General features: G+C 37.5%; 2 protein-coding genes across 2 annotated transcripts; both read left to right on the plus strand.

Moving 5' to 3' along the window:
* Positions 1-3: 3 nt before the first annotated feature.
* LOC135683354 (uncharacterized) lies at positions 4-20,583 on the plus strand. The gene is made up of 17 exons (XM_065198586.2): positions 4-236; positions 361-408; positions 1,309-1,370; positions 4,695-4,768; positions 5,082-5,424; positions 5,557-5,725; positions 10,621-10,731; positions 10,863-11,113; positions 11,514-11,649; positions 11,862-12,196; positions 14,652-14,826; positions 15,073-15,247; positions 16,253-16,310; positions 16,757-16,825; positions 17,010-17,643; positions 18,144-18,749; positions 18,878-20,583. Exons 1-17 carry the CDS (start codon positions 146-148, stop codon positions 19,042-19,044), a joined length of 3,504 nt encoding a protein of 1,167 aa, XP_065054658.2. The 5' UTR covers positions 4-145; the 3' UTR covers positions 19,045-20,583.
* Positions 5,737-7,188, plus strand: LOC148960059 (uncharacterized). The gene has a single exon (XM_089109228.1). The coding sequence runs from the start codon at positions 6,280-6,282 to the stop codon at positions 7,186-7,188; it is 909 nt and encodes a 302-aa protein (XP_088965354.1). The 5' UTR covers positions 5,737-6,279.
* Positions 20,584-23,841: the final 3,258 nt, after the last annotated feature.

Raw genomic sequence — 23,841 nt, forward strand, 5'->3', positions numbered from 1 at the left:
ACAACAACATTTGGAAATGAAGAATGCCAACACACGCTTGTAAAAGTAGTAGAGGAAGGGTAAATGGCTGACAGGAGATGAGTGCGTCGTGAAGTTCGTGTTTTGTTGTCTGGTGTTAGTTTTTTGTCGTCCAGTTTGTAGCTTTATGTCTGCAATGCCAGAAGCCACAAGTGTCGTTAATATTTTGGTTCAAAACTCGCCCGAAGATGTTACGTTAAAAGTTTCTCAGCCAGAAGGTGCGTTTATCCGTCCTTATTGCGCGTGACTTGACTGCCAGCGTCAGATTTGTTCATACTTTTGCACTGCTTTCATTTCAAAGAGTCGTCACTTATTTGATTACTTTTTAACCTTCCTATGCAGGTAAAGAAATAGACAAGAACAAAGATAAAGAAAATTCTCAAGAAACAGGTCGGGGCATGTAAAACTTTACTATCGAAGTAGTTTGTTGTCTTTGCAATTACACAGGACCAAAATTAATGATTCTTGGTGTTGTTTCTCATTTATGAAAGTGAAACTTTCAACTCGTTCTTCTGTCAAAGAGCTTATGTCTCTCTGCAAGTAAAGGTAATTTAGCAGTGAAAACAGGCTGGTTTACCTTTTTTGATTGAGTTCTCCTTGCAAAGTTGAAATTAGGCTAATTCACCCATTACTCTTTCGTTGTGATTACTTAAAGTTTAGCCACAGACATAACTTTGTTCATAGGATATGGTATAAGTTCCTGTGAATTGAAATAACATATACCAATACCTGTAAAATATTTGCTTCTTTGATCGAGTACTTCTTATGTTTCTATCAATGCATTATAATATTTGACTGTGAAAAAAGCACGACATTGATTTCCCGAGAAACGATGGAATATAACAGTTCTATTGATTTGATTTTGTTCATTATTTTCTCTGGAAATTATTATTCACATTTGGAACCTTAAAAAACTTAGGGAGCTTTTTTTTAGGACAGGTTTGATAAAGTTTCCTTGTAAAGCCTTTCTTTTTTGTCAAGGTTGCCTAGGTAAAGAAAAAACATATAAAACAAAATGCAGGTTATGTGACTGTCACAAAGTTTGAAAGCAAGGTTGTTCTCAAAGATCTTAGACCTTTTTCTTAATCTTTTTTTGTATTTTGTACAACACTCTAATCCTTGTCCATTAGAATTCCACTGTTTTGATTTTCTCCCTCCAGTTCTGTGAGTTATTCATACCACTGTTTAAATCTCTATCTAGCATGAGTGAAATGTATTCATATACCAGGCTTTTAAATGATGGTCGCTTGTAATGTTTCTTCATCCATGACAATTTTGTCGTATTTTTAGATGAAAAAATCACATCTGAAGAAGATGGCAAAGCAACAAAGCCAAGAATCATGTATTCAAAGGTTGGTGTCATTTGCTTTATGGTAAAAAATTATCCTTGCATATCCAGGCCCATAACTTCCAACTGTTTCAGTAGGATATAAAATCAAAGAATACTGTTGACTGCCACTTTTCTGACCATTACTTTTTAAAATATCTGCGCTAACCTGAAGCTCTTGGTAGAACATGTCTGATGAAGAAATTTCATTGCTACATTCGCAGCATATATTGCTGGATTCACATGACAGATAAATTTTAACTGTAAACAGATTGAATAATTTTAACTAGTGTGTGTGTGTATTTGTTCTTAATCTTGAAAATAAAATATTCATTTATAATTCTATAAGATAGTATATTTTTCAAAACAGCAATTTAATTAAAGAATTAAAGTACCTTTAATTCAGGAGGTGTCAATGTCACCCTAATGAGGCTTGATTGCTTTTTACCTTTTTTATTTTGAAAGTTTCCAAATTTCTTGCTGGATTTAGTAGAGGTAGTCAGAAAATAATGTTTCATAGCTTAAAAAGGCAGGCAGACCAAGACCCTGTTTACACTTTGCCGGATAAATTTTATTCGCATAAAAATTAGATCAGATAGGAGTCACGTTTACACTAGACACAAATTTGAGAGCAGCTATCTGAACAAAATTATTTAACCTAGGAAAGTGGATTAAATTAGTTCAGATAGCTATGTGGTACAGTGTAAACGGTTTTATCCGGATAAATTTTATTCACATTGTATCTTGCTCAAAAGCGACTGGCTATTTCTTCCTATTTAGTTTTTACTTTTTCCCAATCAAGACTGTTCGCCATCTTGGCTGCCTTGTAGTCGATAAATACTCGTGTTATAAGTGCAGCATCTTAGTCAGTCCACGTAAAATTGGCATCCTTTTCAGCTTTCTCTACTTTCTTTGCTATTTCAGACTCATTTTATTTGAGAGTACGAATTATTAAAACTAACTTTGCCTAATTTGAAAAGCAGATGATTCTGAAGAGTGAATTAAAAGTCCTTTTACAATGGCGGGAATTTAGCTGTTATTTTGTTGCCCAGCCAAGATTTTGTTTTTGGGGTTCTGTGGACGGTTTAAGTAATGTGACTGCAGTTATTCGGCACTGTGTAACCAGGAGTGCAAAGTGGACAAAATTTGTGCGGCACAGTGTAAACACAAATCAACCCGATCAAATTTTATGTGGATAAAATTTATCCGGCATAGTGTAAATGGGGTGGAAGTCCCAGTTTCAAGGACAGTAACATATAAATACTATCATCTTTTCTAAAGTCACTTATTGTTTGCACATTGTATTAAATATCAAGTCACTTCCTGGTTGTGTCTAACATTTGATACTCTGGGATTTGGTCAGGGGAAAATACCAATACTGTAATCTGGCTCTGACTGGCTTATGCAATACACCATTTAACATGTAACATTCACCCTTTGAAGTTTCCAACAACCATTTGCAGAAGTGTTATATGTATAAAGAAAGAGGTTTGATTTTACATTAGAGAACTCAATTAGATAATACAGATGGGGTGACTCAGTGGCAGCTAACTGTGCTATTATTGCTTCTTCTTTAATACCAATATTTTCAAGGGCACTTCTTGTGTAATTTAAAAAAATTTAACACAAAACAGAAGCATTGTGCTGAACAACTACAGCTTCACTTGTAATTGTCAAATTCAATAAATTTAAAGGTCCTGCAGGAGGCCTTTCCTCAAAAGCCAATGTATCACAACACCACAGCACAGGGATGTTGTTTTTCAGCTTAAAGATGGCCTTTTCAATAGCAAATGAAGGATGACAATAGTATGCTGCTTCATAACTCCCTTTGTTTGCGGCGCAGTAGGCTTTTGTTAAGAATGCATATCTCATCGCCTTGCTATAAAAATCTAAGATTTATTTGCAAGTGATCAGAAAGGTGCTCATCTCAAAAAAAAAGGAATAGCTTATATTTCAAACAGATCTGTGCTAAAACAAGGCAGTAAAAAGTATTTTATATTTTAACCGTCATTTCTTATAAAAATTAAAGAATAAAGTTATTTTTTGGTTTGTTCTTGATTATAGCTTGTTTCGTGCAGCCAACTGTTTTTGCAGTGATGTTTCGATTGATGGAGATATTTGCTAGGAAATAGTTTTGACAATGCTGCTTATAACATGTATATCAAAAGGGCTTTGATAAACTTTGGTTTTTAACTGTTTGATACTTAGTTTCATCCCACAGCGACCTTTCCGGGCCATTATTTAATTTCAAATTTCCTTAAAGTCTTTTATTCATAATTAAATTAGGTTGGACCCTAAAACAGCCATTTAAATATTCAGTGGAAAAGGTCAATAGCAAATTGTTTCACTCAAATTGCAAATAATAAAAAAAGCGATTAAATTGTTTGATTATTTAATCATAAATTTTGTAATTGAATAATGTTACTAGTTACTTGAGGCCCAATCAAAAACTGATTAAAATTCTATTGAGCTTTGGCCCAAACTTGATAATCACTGCTAAAGTAAACCGAATCATAGTTAAGAAAAGTAACAACAACGAAAATATAGAAGGCACTGAAGAGTAAAAATGAAAAGCAAAAAATCTGCCCTGTTTTTTGTATATATAGCTAAGTTTCCTTACTGTGTCATTTATTACCCTATTTCTTTATGCAACAGCCGAATCGTTGCAATCATTAGCTATTTAAATTATTGATACCCTAAATCACAAGCCTAATAGACAGTGTTTGTATCATTTGAGAAAGGCATCTTTTTCTGCATTTATCTAATTTCAATGGGTGTTTCCTTCAAGATCCTAACGGTATAATTAGCCTACTTCTTGATTTAAAATTAGAAGTTCTTGTGTTTGTTTGACTTTTATCAACAAGAACTCTCAGGTACTTTGCGTATACCTTTTTGCTAAGTATCTGTTTTAAATAGATATTATTGCAATTACCCTTTTTCTGCCTTGGGTGAGTTATGATAAATTTCAACTTGTTTGTATTGATTATCATTAAATGTTGATTCTAAAAGCCACAGATTTTTATGAGAGTATAGAAGGCTTGTGTCATTAGCAAAGAAACGGAATATTAAGATATTTAATGAGTGAGTTATATTGTTTATGAAAGAGCAGAAAAAGCAGCAGGCCTAGGATACTGCCTCGAGATACAAACTAGTAGTGTAGAAATATGATGAAATCTTGAGATTGTCTTTGAATAAAGTATATGATGATGATGAAGAAATTTCCCACTGTCTGATTCAAGATATAACTTCCATTGATATAAAGACGATTATTTTGTGAAATGATGAAAAGGCATGTGCTGCCCCTTTGTTTGCCTTTAAATTTACAACTGCTTCTCATCATTTGTTTTAGGAAGATCTCTTGGAACTGAGATCTGCACCTGCCTCTCTACAACGACCAGAATGCTTAACAGAAGAGTTTTTCCAGTGAGTAATTACACGCTTTCTTGAGAATTAGCTCTCAGTATGAAACATGTTTTTTAAAGCCAGAGATTTTAGGCTCTCAAATCATTCATATCAACAAATAAGGGATTTGTTTGGATTTCGTTGCTGATCACAGATCTTACACATTTTCTCCAATAGTTTTACTATCATCTTTATACCATAAATTATAATTATTTATCATGATAATTATGAGAAGTTTCTGATGTAGATCGTAGCTGCTGTGTAGATATGGGTCATAATGGCAGTACTTTTGTAATTGTGCTGGAGAAGTTACATGAATATTATTGATTTTTAGTGATGGTGTCTGGGACATACAGGCATGGCACAAGTCTTCGTCATCGAGGTGTGCCTCACCAGCTGTGGATGGAAAGTGTGTTACCTTTGACACTGGCAAGAAGATTGAGTTGCTTGATAACATAATAGAGCTTGCACCCCAAAGGAGAAGCTTTTTCCAAGGATGCTATGTCCCATCTGCATCAGAATCAGAGAAGGAGAAGGACGGCCCATCGAAGAGGCTAGGGGGCCGGGTAGGTCTGGGTAGTGACAGCAAGGCATCATTTAATGAAGGAAAAGACCGACTCACTGCAAGAGCAAGCCTTAGAAGACGCACTATAGAGAAAGCTACCTCCAAGGATAATGTAAGCCTTTTTTATGCTTGTAGTTCCTTTGATCATTGCTTTGTAAAGCAGAATGAGATTTCAATATAATCAGTCATTAGGAGACAAATACTAGATTTAGGAGACGTTAAGCAAAGATATTCAATTTTTCAGAAGTCTGAATTAGAACATAAGCCTAAGTCAAAAGGAAATCACGAGGCAAAGAACGATGATGATGATAGACGAGATCAGAGAAACTGGATTGAAGATAAAAGAGAGGGTAAAAGCAGAAGTAGGAGTTTTAAAGAGAACAGAGAGGATAACAAGGAGAATTGGAAAAGGGGTAAGTGAGTTGAAGTGAATAATATTGATTTTAGGTTTTAGTGCAAGACGTAAAATGAGCCAATGACAATAATACATCACAAAAAAGCAACAAGAATTGGCTTTGTAATGCGGAAATGCATTAGTTTAATGTAAAGCTTTGATTTAACTATGGCATTATGATTTAACGTATTTACCTTTTCAAGGATGCATTTTGAATGACACTTTAGTTTCTTTAGTTAAGATTTTAACCCAACCTCCGAAAGAGATTCTGAATGGCCAAAGTCGAAGGGTTATGTAAACTTCGGCGACTTTAAGAGGATCCAAGCAGAACTCGAGGAATTCAAAAGATTCTCACATGGAGAAATTCTACTATTAAAGGCCCAAACTGCTAATAGACCAAGTATAGACCCTTCTGAAAGTGATAGGGAAGCGTTGCTAAAATGTCTTCAAGACCGCATTATCTCTTTGGAGCAGCAGCTGTTTGACAAACAGAAAATTATTGAAGGTCTGTTGGAAGGGCCTAGATTTGAAGTCAAAACAATTGATGGAAGCAAAAGCTGTCTTGACAACGAAATGAGACCTTCTCCCAGCGGAATACAGAAATTGGCAGGAAAAAGTGAAGCACATGTGAGTCCAATAATAACAAGGAGCCTGACAAAGAAGGCAGAAACTGAAAGAAAACAATCCAAAGATATTTATGGGCATGACAAGATATCCCAAAGGCCCAGGTACAAAGTTAAAACACCAAAAGTTGCATATTCCCAAGTATCAAAGGACGTTGCAAAATCTGCAAGCAGAAATCCCTTAGCGTGGCAAAATCGCTTTGCCCTTCTGTCAAGCGATGATGAGTCAAGCGATTTGGAAACATCCAAAAACCATACTCAAACTCGCAGTACGGAAGCCAGCGAAGTGCAAACAGCAAAAGAGAGAAGGACAACAAAGAAAATCCAAAGCAGAGCGGAGAACAAAAGGAACAAGAAGAATATCCTTATTATTGGCGACTCCATACTTAAGCACTTGGATGGGAGAAAATTGAAAGGATCTCTGCGAAATGGGCAGAATGTCTATGTCAAATCTTTCAGCGGAGCAAATGTTGAAGACATGGCAGATTACTCAAAACCACCAATGAAAAAAAACCCAGACATTGTCGTTCTTCATGTTGGGACCAACTCGCTGGGAACAAACAAGCCAGCTGATGAAATTGCATCTGAAATCTGTGATCTGGCAGCTGATTTAAGAAACGGAGCAAATGAAGTTGTTGTATCAGCTATTATATCTCGAGGTGACGATTCAACGCTAAATACAAAAGCAAAAACTGTAAACGAAAAATTGAAAACCCTGTGCGGAGAAAATAGTTTAGATCTCATCGAGCATCAAAACATCGATACAACTAAGCACCTAAATGGAAGTGCTTTGCACCTCAATAGAATGGGCACAGTCCTTCTTGCCAATAACCTTATTAAATATCTCAAAGCTCAGTGACGTGATGATGGGACTCATACAGCTAAGTACATTTGTCCTAATTTAGAAAATCAAAATACCAATGAAATTGCTAGTTCTGATACCGAAGATATTAACCCCCTTGCCAATCTATCAACTATTAGGAACAAAAACAAGAGAGGCCTAATTGTGGCACATCTAAATATAAACTCAATCCGAAACAAAATAGAGGATCTCAAAACCCTGATTGCAAAAAATGTTGACATCCTCGCAGTTTCTGAAACCAAATTAGACGAATCCTTTCCTACTAATCAGTTTTTAATTGATGGTTTCAAAAAACCCTTCCGTTATGATAGAAATACAAACGGTGGTGGGATTCTGGTTTATATCAGAGAAAAAGTTCCAGCAAATGAAATTAAACTGGTGAACATCGCCAATTCAATTGAATGTGTATTAACTGAAATTAATGTGGGCAAGAAAAAATGGGCATTGATCAGTACCTACCGCCCCCCTTCTCAATGTGAAAAATTTTTCTTCGCAGAGATGGGCAAAGTGCTTGACCAACTTACACCTCGATACGAAAACTTCGTCATTATTGGAGATTTAAATTCGGAAGAGAAAAATTATGAAATTAGCAATTTCATGGATATCTATGGATTAAAAAATCTAATAAAAAGTCCCACTTGTTATAAATCTGCTGACAATCCCTCTTCCATTGATATGTTTCTAACGAATAAAACCTCTGGTTTTCAAAACACTACGACAATAGAAGTGGGATTGTCTGATTTTCATCTAATGATACTAACAGTGTTAAAGAGTGGTTTTGTAAAAAGAGGTCCAAGGATTGTGACATACCGAGACTACAGTAAATTTGATCCTATAAAGTTTCGCAGTGACCTTAGAAACAATCTAGCTAAGAGCAGCGAAGCATACTCTGAATATGAAAATTTTAATTCTGTAGTCGAAGAAGTTCTGAATAACCATGTACCTCTAAAACAGAAATATTTACGCGCAAATGATGCACCCTTCATGACGAAAACTTTAAGAAAGGCAATTATGCTCCGTTCACAGTTACGTAACAGATTAAACAGGCATAATACTTCTGAAAACTGGAACGCTTTTAAAAAGCAAAGAAATAGGTGTGTGAAAATTCTGCGACAAGCAAAAACATCATATTATGGTAACCTTGATATAAATTCTGTCACTGACAATAAAAAGTTCTGGAAAACTGTAAAACCACTTTTTACTGACAAGGTACAAACCTCTTCAAGTATTACGCTTATCGAAAATGAAAAGTTTATTACGAATGACAGTGAAATAGCTGAGATCCTTAATGAATTTTTTACAAATATCACAAAGACAATTGACATTGCCCCTGGTGAATGCATTCTCAATTCGACAGACCATTTGCTGGATCCTGTTGAAATTGCTGTTGAAAAATATAAACATCATCCCAGCATCCGCAAGATTAAGGATAAGGTAAACCATGGCACATTCTTCGAATTCAAACCAATTACAATGCAGGCAGTCAATGATGAATTATTGAGACTAAATACAAAAAAAGCGTCTACAATTGAAAGTATTCCTCCGCGGATACTGAAAGAAAACGAAGACATTTTTGCACCATTACTGACGACAATTTTCAATAATTCATTGCTCCAGAAAACGTTTCCTGAAGATCTTAAATTAGGAGACATAACTCCACTATTCAAAAGTGACAAAACTACAGAAAAACGAAACTATCGACCTATCACCGTTCTATCCGCATTATCAAAGGTCTTTGAACGGCTTCTATATGCTCAGATGGTCGACTTCGCGGATACGTTCCTAGTTCCCTACTTATGTGGTTTTCGGAAAGGTTTCAACACACAGCATGCGCTGTTGAGATTAATGGATATCTGCAAGAATTCCCTAGATAAAAAAGGGGTGGTTGGTGCCTTGCTAATGGATCTCTCAAAAGCGTTTGATTGCATAGACCATGAGCTATTAATTGCGAAATTAAATGCCTATGGTTTTTGTAAAGATGCTCAATTATTGATTTATAATTACCTGTCCGGTAGAAGACAAAGGGTAAAATTAAATGGTTCATTCAGCACTTGGCGAGAAACCTTTGCAGGTGTACCACAAGGATCAGTCCTTGGGCCTCTTCTATTTAATTTATATATTAATGATTTATTCTTAATGGTAACTGATACTGCAGTATGTAACTTTGCTGATGATACTACGATTTTTGCAGCTGACTGTCAATTAGATAAAGTTTTAGAACGGCTAGAAACTGATGCTCTTATTTTATCAAAATGGTTTCCAGAAAACTTTATGAAATTGAATGCAGGGAAATGTCATCTTCTTACTTTTGGAACAAATCAAGATGACTTTAAGATCAAAATCGGTGAGGCCATTGTTGAAGAAAGCTCTGAAGAAAAACTGCTAGGGGTGATAATAGATAAAAATCTTAATTTCAAAAGTCACGTCTCAAATTTATGCAAAAGAGCCAGCCAAAAACTGCATGCTCTTGCTAGAGTTTCGCCATTTATGGGTTCTGATAAACTGCGTCTCCTAATGAACAGCTTCATAAAAGCTCAGTTTAGTTACTGCCCCCTAATTTGGATGTTCCATGACAGATGTGTGAATGCTAAAGTAAATAAAATCCACGAAAGAGCACTCAGAATTGTTTATAAAGACAGTCATGCTGACTACGAAGCATTGCTGACTTTGGATAATGCAGTATCAATTCACCAACGCAATCTACAGTACTTGATGATAGAAATATACAAAACCAAACATAACCTGAACCCTAGTTTCATGAGTGAGATTTTTGAAACAAGAAATGTACATTATGATTTGCGAACTAAAAATAATCTTTGCATTCCAAAAGCCAGGACAACTTCTTATGGTATAGAAACTGTGAGATATTTAGGTCAAAAACTGTGGAAAACACTACCTCACAGTATAAGAGAGTCCCAATCATTGGCAACATTTAAAAAAGAATTAAGAGCACACCCTATAGAATGCGACTGTAGATTGTGTAAAAAATTTATTGCTGGGTTAGGTTTTATTTAGAACATTATACCTTAAACCTTTTTAATATTGTATCATATATTTTTATTTCATACTAACTCTTATTAGATAGTTGGCCTTAATTAGCTTCTTTATAGCTATCAACCGTTCATTTAGTACGCCAACTTTAAACAAATTATTTATTATTATTATTATTATTATATTATGATACCTTTGGTTGTTTATGTCGTTAGCACTGAATTTTTCCCAATCTTCAAAATTTCCGAACATTTGAATTGAGGGACTAGACTTAGGGATCGTTTTGCATCGTTTGTTTTTTACATTTGTCACTAGGATGTTTGTGTCTGCCTTGCAGGTCTTTTCAATGTTATTGAAGTACTGTTATTTAAGCTTTCTGTAACCAAGAGTGGTTGTTTTCCCGCCAAACTAATCCTTTGATTTAAATTGCTTCATTAGGCGACTGGCATGGCGGGAAATTGCCTGAATGGATGACTGACGGACCCTCTAGTCAGACCGACGTCATTGAACTCAAAGGATTTGGGAAAGAAATTGAAGATGAAAGAAACGGTAGTTATGCGTTCTGCTTTTTGAATTTTTAGTAAGGTCGTTGAGTGGTGATTGGTTGCATTTGCATACCATTTTACGTTACTGCATCAAGTCTTGTGCGCATTTATTATGACGCTCATTTTGATTGACAGCAATGCGGAAAGAGTCAAAAGGTGAAAAGAAGGCCGAAAGAACGCGAAAAACTAGCAAGGGAAGCAGTCGATCCTCAACACCCAGCCAAGTTAAAGACAAGAAGCAGAAGTTGCCTGAAAATGGTGATGGATACGAGGCAAAGCCAAAAGGAGCTGACCGAAATGGCGGCCAGCGCCTTACACCGACTGATAAAGGGTTCAATGATGACGATGCATATTTTGATGTGATGGATTATCTGCCCCCGCATCTGGTATGTTTTTCCTTGTCTTTTTGACACAATAGGTTTTGAATTTTCACGAAACCTCTGAAGTGTATTGACTAGTACACTGATAATAACTGTATGTGTAAATTTATAAACGGTCCTTGTCGTGCCTGGCTTTCTATTCACGTTGTTCGATTCTGATTAGTTAACCTTGTACATATATGCATATATTGTTAGCTATTGTTTATATCGAATTGAAATAAATTTACAACAACAACAGCAACATGTTGTGTAACAAGTTCGATAGTATTGGTGGCGTATAAAAGATTTTCTCTATTGTTAATGGCGAATAGAAGCACTTTGTAAATCTGCTATTTTGACATCTGACTCGTTTTTGAGTGTCTCGTGTTTGTTCTTTGCCATTCTAATGTTAAAATTTCTCATTTAGTTCACTGACGATTTCGGGAATGACATCAGCAGTCAAAGCAAGTTCAGCCAATGGTTTCAAGGCCAGGAGGGGACTGGGGCGAATGGCAGTCGTCCTAGCAGCATCCCATTAGGCCTCGAATCGAAGATAATGAGAGGTAGGCCTCGTTGTTTTTCTCTCATTTCCAAATAAGAGATTGTTTTGATTGACTGACAGAGGCAAACAACCGTATCTGAAGTGTACAACAATTACTTGCGAACTATTATTAATTATAAGAATTATTATGTATAATTCAGCAACTTGTGATTATGTGTTAATGCTTTGTACGCCATTGTTAGATATAAGCACGAATTTGAATTTATTATCCAGCGTTAAAACCAGAAAGTCCGATGGCGCAGCTACAGCCATACTTCACCCCGATTCAGCCGGCTCCACCAACTCATGCATTTGAGAACCCTATTCCGATTTCTCCTTTGATGGACCTGTTTCCCAAAAGGCCTAAGTCTCGCACTGAGAACGTTAATGAAGTCAAAGGGCGAATGAGCTTGAAGGACATTGAGCCCGACCTGCCAAAACCGATCGGACAAAAGCCGGACAAAACTGAGGGGCCAGAAGAGAGCAACAAATTGGACCTGACTGCTTTTGACAAATTGGTCTGTTCAATGAAGGCGGCTGGGCAACTGCCGGACAAGCCTGCCCCCGTGGTGAGTTTTTCTGTGTTTGTGGCCCTGTCATACAAGATTCTTGGAAATAGAATTACCAGTAAAAAGCTGCTTTAAAACAAGACTAGCCAACTTTTGGCATTTCCCCTTTTCACATCTTCATTATAAGTGGAGTATAGACATCTTTTTGTTGTTAGAGGTATTTAGACGGACAAGGAGTCAAGACGGTATGGCATCTTTTTGTTGCACAATCTGTCAATTTTTATTGGAGAGGTGACTTTGGTTTGCAAAGAATACTTGCTGCACTAAAGCAATTTGGAAACTACCGAAGCCAAGCAGCATGATATTGTCAGTCATGCCCTTCTCTAGAATTACCTTTTCTTAATGCCTCTCTCAAAGTGTCTATGCAGCGAAATTTTACTTCCTGTTTTTTCAAGAGTTTTCAAGAGTATTTTCCCATCTTTTTCGATACGTTTGACACCAAAATTGTCATAATTTGACCAGCAAAAGTGTGTTTAATCAGAGTTTGAAATTAGGTAGTACTTGTGAAAACCAAGGAGAGTTTGTGACGTCACAGTGATGAGTCTGGTCGACAGCAGTCAGGAAACTGCGGTTGTACATAAAAGGCATCCTTTTAGTGCGCTCGTATAAAAGTCGGTTTTGTCTGTTAATTTTTAAATGTTTTAGTGTACGTCGGAACAACGATAGACGTAGGCACTGACAGTTAATAAACAATCCATCGACAAACTTGTCTTTTCCGGCCTTTTCCAAACCCAGCAAGTCCTATTTAACGTGTGGAGAACACGGAACCAGATTGATCGAGAGACAGTGTGTTATCTGTAGAATTCTGATCTGAACTCAACTAAAATTACTTAATAATTAACATGCTTATATATGAAAATAAAAATAAAAACGCTAATTGAGGATGAGTTATAATGACGAAAGGATGATGCAATGTGATAAAGAAAGATCGAGGCATGGGGGACGTTGAGTCAGCTTGATTTATATGAGTAAAGCTGTAAGAACAGTGGTGAAGGGAATGTCCTATGGTATGCGATGCCATGAATAACGTAGGGGGATGTCAAAATGACCCAAGAATGGCCACTACAATATATTGTATGGATGAGTCTTCAAATGGTAATGAAGAAGCAATGACAGGGTCCACGCTTCCGAGGGGGGCCGGGGTGGCCATGGTCCCCAACTTTTTTTAACCATGTACTTTTAAAGCTGCATTAAAAAGGGAAAGAAGTATAGGCCCTCTACTTTTGCTAGCCAGCCCAACCCCCTACTTTCAAATTTTTGGAGTGAACCCTGGTGCCAACGAAAGTTCTGTGACAGACAGTGAAACGGAGGCGGCAAGGAACCCCAGTCTAAAAATATAAAAAGGGGAAATTTCAGTTGGAGCCTATATCCTATCGTTTTTAGCGTATCAGATTGTCACTTGTTACAAAGTTTCGTGTTATTGTACTTACTTACAGCAGAAATATCATAATATCGCCGCTAGAGTCTTGGGGCTAAGTACCCCAGCTAAAAATAGCCGAAGAGGGCAATTTTCAGCTGGGATCCATATCCTATCTTTTCAGCGTATCAAACTCCCCATAGTTTCATGCTAGTATCACCATTTGCACAATTCGACCCCATTTTTGGGACTATAAACTCCCCAGTTGCTAATTCTAAAGATTTTTAGAAGTATCTTAAGATGAACGCTGAAGAATAACAAGACAAATTTGCTCTGCTATCTTGTTCATTGGTATCAACCATCGTGTTTACATCTTACGATGCATCTAAATTCACAATTAACGCGCTCTCTTTTAAATCTACAGTCCCTGGTTCTGATTAACGCCACAAAAATTCTCCAATTTTAACTACCAATAAGAAGCGAGAATAACATGTGCAGTTTTTATGTAGAAATAACGCTGCATGCCTATAACACGCTGAACGCTTATAACTAAATTTACCTAAACACGTATCTGTAGCCAAGTTATAGAGTAAATAAGCAATGTTAAAGGTTCTACCGCGATCCTAACGAGTTCACCATGCGATCCATCTAAGTGAACCACAGGAAAAGCAACTAATCACTACGCAATTCTGTATTTATAGCAAATAATATACCAACTACGTGTAGCAATTATGGTAAGAAGAAAAATGCCCGAAAGCAATGAAAAGTTCCGACACCCATAAGTGATTTAACAGGCCTGACTAAACGGTTTCGCCTCGACTCTTCAATGTGACGTCACAGCGGGAAATAAAATTTCGCAACGCAACTGCAAAATATGCATACTTTGACACTCAATAAAAAAAGAACCATATAACTTATCAGATTTCTGTTTTTTGTATAAGAAGAAGGGCGAAGGATTCTATAGGGTTCTTTTAAAGTATTGGGATGGTAAATTTCGCTGCATAGGCACTTAAGGTTTTCGAAGTAAATATAAAAACTTGCTTAATCATGAGCTAACCGAGATAAGACTGGAACAATTTACTTCTTGTTTTTTATCAGGTCAGCGGCCTTCCGGAGCATTTGCTCCCCAAGCCACCAAAACGAACTTCTCCGAGCTTTGAGAAGCTGAAAAGGGCATTAAGCCGCTCGCCGTCACCCCTTGGCATGGGCAGAATGTCCCCGCTCTATTTTGCTGGTAGACAGATGTCTCCCCTCATGCAACCTGTTGGAGAAAGTAAGTTAAGCACTGACATATTTAATGCATGCTTTTATGGATTGTTTGTGTGTGAAGTTTGAAAATTTCCTGTCTCTCTTGTTTCTATAACATTTTAGCTATCATGATATACATCAGCTAGACATTTCCATTGATCATTTCATTGTTCTTCGTTTTCCTTGCTTTGCCTTCTTTGCCATCGTTTGCTGTTTCTGCAACATTCCTTTTTGCGAAATATCTAGCCCCCATCTTTGCAATTTTTCAAAGGATTGCTGTCCCCTGACTTCTTTAAACAACCAGTGAAGCAAAGATCGGTGTCCCCAGGGAGGTTTTTCAGCGAATACCAAGACAATGTTGCAATGAATAAGGACAAATCTGGGCATTACCAACGTTGGGCTCAGGACGAACAACGCAGACATGCAAATGATCAACGAAGTGAAAGGTTTGTTCCTACTTGGTTTTTCATAGACTCCTTCTCGGCTCTTGACGATGTATTTTCATGACGATGTATTCCCATGACGATGTATTTCCATGACGATGTATTTCCATGACGATGTATTCCCATGATGATGTATTCCCATGACGATGTATTCCCATGACGATGTATTCCCATGACGATGTATTCCCATGACGATGTATTCCCATGACGATGTATTCCCATGACGATGTATTTCCATGACGATGTATTTCCATGACGATGTATTCCCATGACGATGTATTCCCATGACGATGTATTCCCATGACGATGTATTCCCATGACGATGTATTCCCATGACGATGTATTCCCATGACGATGTATTCCCATGACGATGTATTTCCATGACGATGTATTTTTATGACGATGTATTCCCATGACGATGTATTCCCATGACGATGTATTCCCATGACGATGTATTCCCATGACGATGTATTTCCATGAAGATGTATTTCCATGACGATGTATTCCCATGACGATGTATTCCCATGACGATGTATACATGTGTTAATAATGCTTGGCGGTGCACTTAATTGCTGCACCCTCGTTGCATCATGGAAATAAACAGAAACACGTGTGCCCATATTACGGTACCTTTGTCCACTGCAACGGATAAACTGATTACAGTAGTTTACTTCATTTCATCTGCAATTGAGAATTCTTCAGGCTTGGATATATTCGGTTTTGTCGGCCATGTTAGCCGTTTGATTTTTAGGTGTATTTATAAGCCACGAGCCATTTGTGGTGAACTGGCGATCGCTTTTTCACATTGTTGTGAAATCGGTTGCCAAGTGATTGAGAAGGTCCCCGAGAAGTCTTGACACTTACGTCAACTTTCCCCCTTTTCAAAAAAGTAACGAGAACATCACTGCTCTTCGATTTTACAATGTTGTCATATTTCACGTTTACATCTAAAACCTTTAAAACGATTCCCTAATCAGAATGTCTTATTCAGCGTACATTCCTCTGCAGCTTCACCAATGGTTTGCAAACACCAGACAGTTTTAGAACCCCCAAGCACGCAGGCAGTGTAAGTTTTCAATACTTTTTTCACTTTATAATTCTCTCTTTGTTAAATAAATGTTTGGTTTTCGAAAGCAATGAAAGCATTTTGAAGTTGCTTTCGACAATTACAAATCCTTTCTGTGATGCTCTTTTTCACAAAAAGCTCGAGTTCTAAATGATTAATAATCTCTGAAGTATTTTTGTCATTTTTTCCCACCACAACTCCTGTTAAACTTAAATTGTCTCGAAAAGGAAATCTCCTCAAGGAACGCCCTTTTTGCTCCTTTAATATCAGACATTTTAAACCTATTTCTGTTGGCTTTTAAACTGGTTTCAACATGAAATGTAGGAAGTTTTTTGCCATTGAAAATACACTTTGCATGTGTATTTTCACTCTAAGAGATGAAGAGATGTTCACTCTTCGATTTGTGCCATGTCGATTTGATATTGTGCATCACCTGTTTCTTTCAGTCGATTGTACCTGCTGCCTTCTTGCCGACTTCAGTCATAAAAAAGATGCATTCAGAGAAGTCTGAAACGGTAAGACGTTTTAAATGCATGGACGGGAGTATGCACATTAAGAATATAGGTCAGGGAGGCCACCCAGAACAAGGCATTTTAATTGACTGCTTTTCAATCTCAAGTCCACGTAGTGTTTCGTGAATTCTTTTGCTTTTGTCATTATAATATAACGTATTATGATATTATCTTGTTTTTGTTTAAGGGAGAACACACAGGCCTGTATGCCGAAGATGCGGTGTCAAAATTTGACTTTGCTAATCAAAGTTTACGGCAGTTGGATCGTAAATTAAACCAAGAGAGGGGACCAGAGGCCTTGCCACATACCGACATAAAGCCGTTTTCTAAAAAGGCTGCGCAAAATCCGATGCAAAATCCCATTGAGAGCGATCAGCTGTACAGCGGTTTGCGGTCACAAAATGCACGAGACTTCGAAAAGCCGTTATTTTCAAAGCATCAATCCTCAAGCACAGATGGCAACCCTCGGAAGAGCGGTGCTGCGCAGCAGGAGTCTCTTGGAAGGAATAGTCTGGTGGACAGGAGTATGCAGTCAACTGGGCAATTGCAAAGAGACTTTAGTTCCTTATCTGTAAATTCAGCCCCGGGGTCAGATGACCTCATGGGGTCAGGGTCACTGTTCACCAAATATCATGATGATGATGTTGAGGGTGTCAAGAGAACTCCGTTTGATTTCAACAAGGATAAGCAAAGTGAGCATGTTTCTCACCTTTCATCATCAAGTCGTATACAAATGGCGCCTGGGCCGATTTCTGGATCTTCTAAAGCAATAGCCAATGAAAACAGAATGAAACATTTGGATAATGGCTCAAGAACACATGGTAATAGATCAATTTTTGTAAAGAAGTCATTGATATTTGTTGCTACAGTTTTTATGGAGTGGAGCTAGGCCAGCTAAGACTGCAGTTGGTCTTCTGTGTCACGTAGGACAAGTTTTAACAAGTAACTCATCCTGCGTAACATAGTCGGCATAGAAACAAATAGGCATAAGTATGCAACGATGTTGAAACGCCAAAACTAGTATGGTCTCTTGGGAGCAAAAAACTATGTATAGTTTAATTCTTGGTAGTTGAATTTCAGCATGACGCCACTTTGCTTCCTTTTTTGCCAAGGTTTTTTGAATGGCTCGTTAATTTTCGGTGGAAACTTTCTTACTTATCTGCGCATGTATTATCAAGATATTCCTTTTTACCCTATAGAAACGGTAAACGCACAAATACTTACCTAGTCCTTCCCTAAACCCGCCCCCCCCCCACCCCCCCCCCCCCTTCACCCACGAAATAATGAGATGTATCTGAAATTCAATTTTGAATTTTTTCAGGGACTTCAATGCCCCCAAAGCCACTGATGAACCAGAATCTTCTCCAAAATGGCTCTCAAAGCAACTCAGTGAATCAGGGCAACCTGCCTCGTGGCCCAGTTGCCCAGAAGCCTCAGCAGCCTCCATTCTCACAGGCACATCAATTTCAACGCAACAGAAACCCAGCTCAAAGCAACCCGCGTCTTCCTCTGGCTATGAACCCACCAGCCAATAACTTGCCTTTCAACAGACCAAATATTCCCGCGGTTACAGCTGCCATGGCCGCCCAGCTCGTGCAGCAGCAACTCCTGCAGCAAGCTGCACGTGCCCATGTTTTACAAGCTGCGCAGGTCATTCAACAACAGCAACAGCAACAGCAACAGCAGAATCTGATCAGAATGCAAATGCAGGCTGCGATGGCTCAAGCCTATGTCAGAGGACAAGCTGCAAAGGCGATGATGCACAATTCGCGGGCTGTCGCGAATAATCTGCAGGCAGTTGCGCAGCAAATTGGCTTGCTTGGCCCACAGTCTGCACAAACAGGCAAACCACTGCCTACCCCACTTGTCTCCCAGCAGCAGCAACAACAACAACAACTGCAGCGGGACGGGAATGACCAAGGGCAAGGTAAGCTGCAGTTTATCGCTGATTGTGCCTCACATTCGAGGATTTCCTCGTGTGAAAGTTTAAAAGACAGTTCCATAGAGGTCGAATCTTTGATCATGTTTGTGAATCTTGTATCTTTCTTTTGCAAGGTAACTCAGAAAAGGAGCCGCAAAAGCTGCAAGACAGTCCACTATCGAAATGGTTTAATGTTGATGAGATCAAAAAGACACCCCCTGCACCAACGCAAGATCCTGGCAGCAAGGCCAAATTCATTTCAGTTGAAGACCTCGAGCGATCGCACAATGAGAGCGCCTGAAACGGGTGATTTGCCAGATCTGTTTGCGTAGACTTGTGTTCGTCATCCCTTGTGACCTGTCGCCATTTAGGCCTTTTTCAATCTTTTAGTTGTACCTTCGCGAGTATATTTGTCTTTTGCATTTGTGTTTAGGGAACTGGGCCGTACTGCATGTCTAACAAAACGACCTTCTAGTCAAGTTTTTATACGCTCTTGTCAGTCTCTATTCAGTGTTTAGTCAGTACTGATCAGTATCCAACCCTTGGATTTTCCTTGAATGCTCGTGTACAGAGTAAAAACCATGTGTCCTATGTGTAAATTGTCACGTTTGTATGAATGTGTGCGTACATGCAGTTCCTGTATATTTGTAAACACTGTTTGTTCATCTGCATTATGTTTTATCTGTCATCTAAGGTGAGTTTTCGCGCATGTTTATATATGGTTGTAGAGATCACTTTTGTCATCTTCATCTTTTCTTCATTTTCCCCAAAAATTTGGTTTTTTGCCATATAATTAATCGCAACGTATATTCATACAAATGATTTTCTTTCGGTTTTTCGTTTTATTAATTTCTCTTTTTAAATTATTCTGTGATTTGTTTTTCATTTCATTGTCATTTAATTTTCTAAATAGATTTTATTCATCTTGTAATTCCCTTTCCCTGCCGTTCACCGCTAATTTAATTATTCCTTTTTTCATTTTTTTCACTTCATTTTTCTCTGTTCTTGAAATCCTGTCGTATTTGTCCGTCTTGTTTACTATTTGTAGTAGCAAGTGAGGTTCTTTTGCTAAATGTAAAATGAATGTTGTAAAGTTATGTCTCTGTCTGTTTGTGGCAGTGAAAAGCTGCAAGTGCAAATGTTCTTTAATGTTTTGTTGCCTGTTTAAAAACGACCCTAGCGTGCTGTAACCTTTATTTTGTTTTTCGTCCACAGTAAATGAAGTATCTTGTTGTATCTGTTTGTCTGAGAATTTCATCGTGTGGAGTATTTGTAGAGTTCTTGTCTGCCAGTGTCCTAAGCACGTTATAGATATCTCAGTTGACATTTCGTTACAAAATTTATGTTTATTGTACATTTGGAGCTCTGTGTATTGTCTTACCGTCTTTTTGCGTAAATTTGAAAGATAATTTGATATTGCGAATGGATGAGAAACCATTCGCTAACTTTGTAACTCATCTTTGTTGATTTTTAGAGTTATGTAACTTGGTTATGTAGCTAATTTTGTGACTTGGTTTCAAAGGGCTCGATCCTTCGGCTTGACGCCATTTTGGCTTGATGACCATATTTGATATTTTATCACACTTGAAAGCGTCTGCAGAGGCAATGTCTTGCTTCGATTTACACTCACTTACCAATAATGCGATCTATTTCCCATTCTCTTCTGTTGTTTTCATAATCGTTTTGAAGTTTATTGTCTCTGTTTGTTAACAAAAAAACTTCGACTGTTTTTTGTAACTAAACCGTTGCCCTTTTAACAGAAAATTTGGTTTGAATCCGTCATCATTGTGTTGATGCCGTAACCAGTTTATTTGTACCTCGATCATGATAAAATATTGAAGTCATTGTCTTTCTGTCTCGTCTGTCTTTCCACCTAATTTCCACCTAATACGTCAAAAGATACCTAAATCGCTGTCTTTTTAGAGTTCATATGTTACAAACCAAGGCAGTAACAGAATCATAAATAATAGCAATTCCAAATATGCAATGATTGTGAAATATTTTTAGGAGGTAAATGAGGTGACGGAATAATATTTGTTGCGCAAGTTATTCTTCACTACTCCTTTTCAGGCTGCTAAGTATTAACTTAGAGGATATTTTCCATTGGTATAACCTCAATGCACTTGTAAAAATTTTCGAAATTTTTTGAAGACATTTTGTCAATAAATTAGTATAAATCTTTTAAAATCTTTGTCAATAAACAAGTACGGCAGCTACTTCCATGAAATTTTCGCAAGGCATTGTTGATGTTATGAAGCCTTTTATGTACGCCAAAAAATGAAAAAACATCAACCATAAGAATTTGTTAGTCAGTGAAACGTAATCATAGGAACTTTTATGAATTAAGGAATCAAGTTACGGAAGCGCTTACAAGTTGCTATCTGCATAAATAACGATAGTTATCGTGAAATTGCATCAATCGCGAAAGTGTCAGTGTACACATATCCAAGGAAGGCAGTGTCTTCAATTCCAATTCAGCAAGAAAATTTTCCCGACTTCTTGAATGCATTACGTTAATACAAGGCTACGAGATTTTGGTTGTAGCAACTAGCAAATCACAGAAAATATTCTAATCTTTATTTTTCTTTGTACGTTCTTCTTATATCTGATTTGCTTTCACCTGTTAATAGCACGTTCTTGCCAAGATCAGTCAATGCAGGTCAATCAAGTCTACTGTCCTTGAAGACGAATAACTCTCAAATACAGGAAACCCACTGTTTCAGCATCACTATCTAATTTACTGTATAAAATAGTTTACATTTCGAAAGGAAGAATTTGATTTCATGGCTCTGTTTCTTCTGAACAGTACAATGTCTCAAACTTCATCGACTGCATTTGTGGGTGCAAACTTCCGGTCACATTAATACCCTTTGATATGGAAAAGAACAGTTCTCTTTTGAAGCGCAAAGAAACTCTGTTCTATGGCAGCCGTTCTATTCTAAAACAACAAAGTGGGTACGTGCACACAGCATTAAAGCGACTTATTAACAAAAACTGTGTAGGGGACAGTCTGCAAAACTTCTTCTTGTATACAAAATGTGTCGGTGTTTCCTGTAATTTGGAAAGGTGACTTTTTTAGATAAATTGCTTTTGGCATCAATATTTAGAACCGTAAATAAACTGTCCTCTTGTACTAAGAGCTTACGAATGATTATTAGGATATTCTGGCAAAAACATCGCTAGGAAAATATCAATGTTGTTTTGTAAGGAATGTTGACTTTGTTAGCAGCACCAGAAACACGTGATTTCAGTTCGTGATCTAGACAATCTGCATTTGTTTGTGGATATGGATTGCGTGTGACTCTGACGACCCCGCTACACAGATTTTAATTATACGTGAGCTGTGTAAATGCATCACCAGGTAAAGACATTCACGCCTTTAATTAAAAACGCAACATTTCAAAAATATTTTTAAAACACCTGCGTAAAGTGCGAAGCTTATTACGCTGGCGATGCTCGGATTTGCATAGAAAGTTGGGTTAACGAAGATATGAAACGCTTGTATACAGCGCTTGTGCACTCAAAGGTGCGCGTAGGACAAACCCCAGGGGGCCAGTCGGCAATGCTGAAGGCTATAACGTGTTGAGGGAGAAGTTTTTTGGAAGACGAAGAACTATCCCATGCAACGGGAATTGACCTTGTGGTGCCAAAATATGGAACCAAGTACTAGTTTTGTGTTGTTTCTGCTTACTTTTATACACATTATCCATAGTAAGATTTTGAAAATCCTACGAATGCCCCAATTGAAGATCCCTGATCTTTGGCAAATGAAATCATATTCGTAGACCAAGGGACACTATTTTGGAAAAATCTCCCTGTTGCCCCCTTAAGCAGCAAATTTTCACCCAGTCTTTTGTTTCCTACACTTTCTACTTCAGGGTGCTCTTATATAAGAAGTTTTGTTTTTAAAATGGCACAGGACAAACGTGTAACCAAACTCTATATTACAGCCCCGATGCAATGCTCCCAGGTTGGCGTGATTCTCCTTTTACAACTGATTCAGGCGTCAACCAATTGCCTTTTAAGCACAGATTTTGTTAAGATGTTCACATATTTTGTTAAATCTTGTATTTCTTATTGCCGTGTAACCGATTTAATTAAAAATTTGACCTCTTTTGTGTCACGCGATTACTGCAAAGTCTTTTTGTTTCCCTGGACGGCATTGTTTCATGTTTGGCGCTGCAAAGTCTTGACTAGGAAGACAGGTTCGAAGTCTTTGAAAATATAAACAAAATGTCACGAAGCTCATTGCACGGTTGAAAACCATTTTTAGTCAGTGATATCCGCAGGATACGCGCAACAGAGAATGCCGTGTGACTGTGACGAAAAGCATATAACCATTGAATTAGCGAGAATCGGGGATCAGATTTGGTTGGACCACTTTTTGGAAAACCAGGCAAGTGACAAGCAGCAAAATAGTACACCGTTAATAATCATATCTGGTTCCTTTTTCGTTATCTTCCTTGTATATTGGAACTCTGGTTTGTAAAGCATTTGCTGCGAGGCAGTTCACAGATGTTGTTAAAAGGATGTTGAGGGTTGCGATAAATTTAAAAGAAAATAATTCTTAAAGTGAAAGGAAATGGCAGTCAGAATTTAATTTGCCTTCTGGGTGGTGGAAATGTCGATATAAACATCAATCTGGGATGTTCGGACAAAGAAACCTAAAAGACTATGTAGCCTTGTGATGTTCCACAAGGTTCGCGACTCTGACTCTTTCTCATTATTTCCTCAAATTAGTACAAATTTCTAAGTAAAAATGCAAAATGGATGCACAGAAAACTTTTGAATGATAGCAGGTCTTGCTATAACACGTTTACCAAAATACACTTTTTTCATTAGCAAAATTAAAATCATCTCAGAATTTGACTGGTGTCCTGTTGAAAGATGTAAAGATGAAAAATGTTTGCTTCATTTAGATGCCAGAAGAAGCTGTTGGTAATGCAAAGCTAATTTGTGGCGTTGTAAAAGATTTGTGAGTGTCAAGAGACGAACACTTAATTTAATAATTTAACACTTAAAACGTAGATCTATGGTAAAACATGAAGAATAGGGTGTAACGATGCTTGATGGACCACAAACTGATACATGCTAAAAA

Source organism: Rhopilema esculentum, chromosome 7, assembly GCF_057945365.1.
Source record: "Rhopilema esculentum isolate cy_ngs chromosome 7, ASM5794536v1, whole genome shotgun sequence".
NCBI classification, from domain to species: domain Eukaryota; kingdom Metazoa; phylum Cnidaria; class Scyphozoa; order Rhizostomeae; family Rhizostomatidae; genus Rhopilema; species Rhopilema esculentum.